The 5,985-nt window shown below is 32.8% G+C and overlaps 1 protein-coding gene across 1 annotated transcript in view; it reads left to right on the forward strand.

The window, feature by feature from the left end:
• The first annotated feature begins 213 nt into the window (after positions 1 to 213).
• LOC108738266 (neuropeptide Y receptor type 1-like) overlaps positions 214 to 5,985 on the forward strand; it is a 29,674-nt gene continuing 23,902 nt past the window's right edge. The window contains exon 1 of the mRNA XM_018471626.1: positions 214 to 821. Coding sequence (XP_018327128.1) covers positions 727 to 821 — 95 coding nt within the window. The 5' untranslated portion in view covers positions 214 to 726. The remainder of the gene's footprint in view (positions 822 to 5,985) is intronic.

Genomic DNA, 5,985 nt, shown 5'->3' on the forward strand with positions numbered 1-5,985 from the left:
TATTTATTGCTCATTTAAATATTTTTGTGTAGTGTATTAACTAGGATATATTTATGAAATATGAAAATGTGCAACCGTCGCGACTGCGCTGCAAAATTCGTCGCGATTGGACATCGGTATCGTTAAAGGTTGACTGCATGGCGCTTTGAATGAGACCAACACACAACTTTGCGTGGTCGGCGAACTGCCGCGACTGGCGCTTAACATTCACTCTGTTTCAGTTCGTATTCGTCTATCTGGACATCGCATCGGTGCAACTATTGTCGCTCTACGGATGGAAAAGACGCGCGCGCGATAAAACTTTTAACAACTTACCATTATCAATGATTTATTGTTGATAACAAAACCATGAATTAAAAGGACAATGTCTCTCTCAGTTTTTGATAAATGTAGAAAGTTTTCAACGTTATAAATTGTAGATATTTGTACGTATTCACTTTCTCAAATGAAGAAAGTTTTCGAGTTTCTTACGTACAGCGTTTGTAACTTTTTTGACTTAAGAACAACTGCAACTTAAAAAGAGCATTAAAAATCAGTTTGTACCAATCAAATTGATAAACGATTGTTTTACACGCCACGCGTCATAAATATGGAAAATGAAAGTTTACATAGTGACAATAATTTTGTATTATTGACAAACGGTCCATTTTTACGATCATAATGGAAATTGAAAAGCCCCTGGTTAAAGTGATAAAGTGATAAAATTAAAATAATGTGACATCTGATATGATTTCAATTCCAGCGTCTGAAGAGACAGTCGCCTCGGGTTTTAATTCCACTTCGATAATCGAAATAAGTTTGAACTCGTCTTTTAATTACAGGTAAGTTAATTATTAATTATCGATATTAATTAAGTTCGTAAAGCGAAATACAAATTAGCGTAAATTCTATGAAATAACGAAAACCAAGAGATCTAAAACAACTGATCAATAATAAGATTGGTAAGCACACATATTCGATTATATGTAGGTGTACTAACGGATTCTAAGTTATTTTTCTTCTCTTTTTAAAAAGTTTTGTAAATAGTTAATTTTAAAAAATCGGGAACCGCTTACAATTAGATCTATGTAATAGGAAATAAGGAAGCACCCAAACTAATGATTTTCTTTTGAATTCACAGTGCAATTATATAATTAAAGTCAGTAGCAACTTAATAAATAAGTTATTTCGGAAATGCAATTATAAGTTGGGGAAATATCATCTCAAACTTCTGCACTAAATTAATTTTCCAAACCCTTTATTAGTGGTACTGACAGTATGTCAAGGACGTTGTTTGAAATTTCCCAGAATCATTTTTCATTCAAATTAGTTGTAAAAGTGGAAATCTATTTTCGTAAAATTCAATTCAAACACGATTTCAGATTTGATGCCTAAACTACAAGTTATTTAATTGTTAGAAATACGTATGCCAAGAACACAGGAAAGTGCTTCATTGAAAAAAGAACCAAAAGAGTTAGAAGTAACCCCTTAATGTGGATTATTATTTTGTGTGAAACTAAATTGTTCGTTCAGTTTCGAGACTTTTACAAATAAGTTTCAAACTGAACTTTCTTGTGCGGAATTTATGTTAAACAAACATTTTAATTTAGGGATACTACAAAACAAGTTTTATTAGTAGTGTAACAACTGTGACCATAGCAGTGTGATACGGATCTCGTCGTTTGCACCTTCATATTTAATTCTGAAACAGTAAATTTAATATGACACTGCCTCCTATCTTGTCCAGTTGCTAAAATTATATAAAGCATTTGAAAGGAACTAAACAATAAAGAACATCGTCACGAGTGCAAACTGAAAATAAAACAGCAAATCTAACAACATTACCCTCCTAGAAATAATAATCAACATTTTTATTCAGGGCAACGGTAAAGTTGACTTTATTTTTTCGCATCATGAACTCCTAATAGCGTACATTTGAATTAAACGAAGATTTAAAAATGATACACCTAAATGACACAAACGGTCCGACGATTCGCGGTGCAACGGTTCGACTATTCGCGGTGCAACGTTTGGAATTTCGCGCGGTGCAACGGTCCGCCGATTCGCGGCGCAACGGTCCGGCGATTCGCGGTGCAACGGTTCGACGATTCGCGGTGCAACAGTCCGGCGATTCGCGGTGCAACGGTTCGACGATTCGCGGTGGAACGTTTGGAATTTCGCGCGGTGCAACGGTTCGACGATTCGCGGTGCAACGGTCCGACGATTCGCGGTGCAACGTTTGGAATTTCGCGCGGTGCAACGATTCGNAATTTGTTACTCTTCGCTTTAAAATATATTTAAACTAATATACTTTTTGCTACTTTAAAATCCTTAACTTTTTAACATAAAATGTAAAAAACGTTTTGTTCTTAGTTAGAACGGTAGCGAAACTACCGCTGGTCAAACTAGAGAAGGAAGATAGTTGATACAATATCTTAATATAGGTAGTGTATCACCATCTACTGTGTATATGCTTCTACTAACGTATTTTAAATGTTTAACAAGATCTTACTGGGGTATTTCAGCTTATTTAATTAATTAGACGTTAACATACGGCATGTATACCAATTACCTAATAAAATCATTTAAGTTGTTGACCATAAATTTATCGAAAATATCACGCGCTGGTCGCAGTATCAATCTTATTTGATGTCATCAGCGCGCCGTAGGCAGTCTATCTTTGCAGATGTGATTTAACAGAACCATTAACTTTAATAATGATATTTTGCCCAGGTACTTCATATGTCATTATTCTATTTCACTCCCTTGTAAAAGCTATCAAACTATTTTGAGCTTTATAGACACAAGTAGTTAACAATTAAATGATATGACAATACTATAATTCCACCTAGGCCTACACAAAGGCGGAAGATTCTTGACAGTTTTATTGATTCAACCGCCACTTTAATTGATTGAGAGTATAGTTATGGTTTTTAGAGTGAAATTCGAGTGTTTAGAAAGACGCCGACTTACATAGAGTTTAGAATAAATTATCTAAAATAACTCCCTGTACGGACAAATACGCCACATTTGAATAGTGAACATGGTGGATAAAATGGAAACACTGAAAAAGTTGCTTTAAAGGTTACTTTATGTGCAGAGATGTGATTTATTTGAAATACTTACATTTAAAATGTAAATACAAAGTAAAAAATTCCTATTTTTATCTTGCACTTTTGAAAAAAGCATTTTTTATTTTATTTGAAATACCTTTCCAAACGTATTTTCTATTTGTAAAATACAAAATACATTTTTGTCGTTAAAAGTTTTGCTAGTATCACCAATCAAACATTATATAAAATGAATAAAAGTTGCTCATATTGGCCATTAAAAGTATTGGAACCTTAAAAAGAGGAGAAAGAGACATTCTATGAATGGCTTCTAATTCTTTAACTGAAAAGAGCCCAAAAAATTCTAAACTTGGAAATGGATAATCTAAACTATTGGATCGGTATTGTTTTCCAGGTTCATTGTGATAGTCCATGTAATTTTGAAGTTCCAAATTGATATCAGCACCTGCCAAATCACCACTTACCGTACCTTTAGCAAGGAACTACGAATTTTTATGAATTACGTCAAAACAGCCCTCAAAACCATATCGAATTGATATACCTCAGCTATGTAATACTGAAAATTACAAGATATTGTGGTGTGCTAATAAATGCATATAATCCAAAATTCTTAGATAACGATTAGAAAAACTTCACTTTTTAGATGAACTTAAACCTAAAGAAAATATGGATTCCATTTCTTTCTCTTATTACAATAAGTAAAAGATCAGAAACAAAATAGGGTTGTAAAAATTTTGATATAAAATGGTTGATGTTGATTTTACATCAGTAAAATTATTTGCAACCCTATTTTGGCTTTGATCTTTCACGGTTAACAGACTATTTTGGCATCAGTGTTTATTTTCCTATTACAACGGGTGACAAAGGCAAATAAGGAAGCAAGAAGAATTACTTGTTGCTGAACTGAAGGAACTATAATATAAAAATAGAAAAACTATATCTCAATCACTTCAAACAGAAAAATATGAATCATACTCAATCTTCGCAGCTGGTGATATAGTGCAAACACTGCTATTAGTCTAGAAAAACTCGAATGTTAAAAAAATGTGCAAATGCAAGGTTTTCTCAAAAAATATTTTATACGTACTTAAGTAAATGTAGAAAACAAAATACTACAAAAAGTATTTTGAAAATACGTATTTTGCATTTAGCATTTAAAATACAAAAGGGAAATCTATTTTGCATTTTACATTTGAAATAACAAATCAAAAAAGTATTTGCATTTTGTATTTAAATAATTTTAAAAAACCATTTTGCACATACCTACTTAAATCCAATCAACACCATTCATAACTAATTTTCTTTTAGAAACATAATGTTAACCTTGATTTCGGTATTTTTAAATGGATGTTACTTTTCTGTACAAACAATGTGGAGAAACAATTACGCAAAATAATATTCTTCTATAAACAACGCGCTATAGATCGNCACGTAGTCGAGTTCGTAGTGGGGATCGCTTGAGCCGTGAGCGCGCTTCAATGCAACGTTCGTTACAGGCAACTCCGGCATGTATAGTGTAAAATTTAAATTCATAGTGTACAAATAATACCATTAAACCAATTCCATAACCCCTATCCCGGTATGTTTGTGTGTTTGAAAAAGTTTCACTTGTGTAGCGTGTTATATAATTACACGTTATGTTTTTTTTAATGGCCAGGCTGTTTCTGGACAAAACCCATACAAATCCCATTTCTTCCTCAGAATTAGTTAACCGTAAATAAAACATTAATGACAAACACCGACGTTTCTTTTTTCAGTGTCATTGATAATTCGGTGATATTGTCATAATCTTCTAATAGTGAAACTGACTAACATTACATGCACACTATTTAGCCAATAAAAACCTACATTAATTTTTCATGGCTCCAGTTCATAGGTGCCTATCTACACATAAAATAATAATACTAGAATGCTCTTCAATATTTTTAACGTTGTTAACCTCAGCTTAAATGTTCTCANAGTATTACCTGCTTTGACCAATTTTATTCTCGTTTCGTACCGTGAAGATAAATCGCCCCTAATGAGTTTTCGTTTCGGACTCTGTGCTACTTTGCATCTCCAATGTAAAGAAGGGAACTCGCGATGATATGGTACCTTAACACAAATTAACGAAGAAGAAGTAACGAAAAACGTAACCAACAAAGATCCGGGTTTTTTACCACAGTCCCAAGGTACCATTCTGTTAAAAAGCAATTATATTCCCGTCGACATAGTTTTTTGGTCGTTTAGAGATATACCTATTTGGCAGGACACAATAACAACAAATCATATGCGTGTAGTGTATAATCTTCATTCACTATATACAATATTATTAAGAAAAAAGTTATATACAAAGGGTTATAGATAGAGAATAAAATAGCGAGAAAATTGATAGTTAAAGTTGAAAAATTACGGTGAGATAACTGATAACGCGTTCTTTTCTGTTCTGCTATATCTAAAGGTTTATAAAGAATTCTAGTTCCGTGTTATTCGATGGAATACCAGGAAAGTGGATGAAGGAGATGACTATAGGGTTGCCACCTGTAGTTTATTATAAAGTATTGTACTCTATTTCGACTATGCGTACGTTATACTTTACAAGACACATAAAGTAGGGGAGACCGGGGCTAGTTGTCGCATAATTAGTGTTCAATTTTTTTTCTCATCTGTTTTTGATTTGGTTGGCCTGCTTCTTCTATGTATTGGAGATTGTTGGGCATATTTTACATTTCGAAAATTTTGAATATTTTAGGAGAAAAAAAAATTTTGTGTGCGTAATGCGTGACAATATGCCTCATGCCGTGGCATATTGACACGTAGCGGGGTAAATTGTCACAAGCTAAATAATTGCAACAATAAATAAAAAAATAGACACAACTGCAATAAAAATAAAACGATAATATAATAAAAACTTAACGTCAAGTATTCTAAAGTAAAAATTTTATATTATGAAACA

Source organism: Agrilus planipennis, unplaced genomic scaffold (assembly GCF_000699045.2).
Source record: "Agrilus planipennis isolate EAB-ADULT unplaced genomic scaffold, Apla_2.0 scaffold94, whole genome shotgun sequence".
Taxonomy (NCBI): domain Eukaryota; kingdom Metazoa; phylum Arthropoda; class Insecta; order Coleoptera; family Buprestidae; genus Agrilus; species Agrilus planipennis.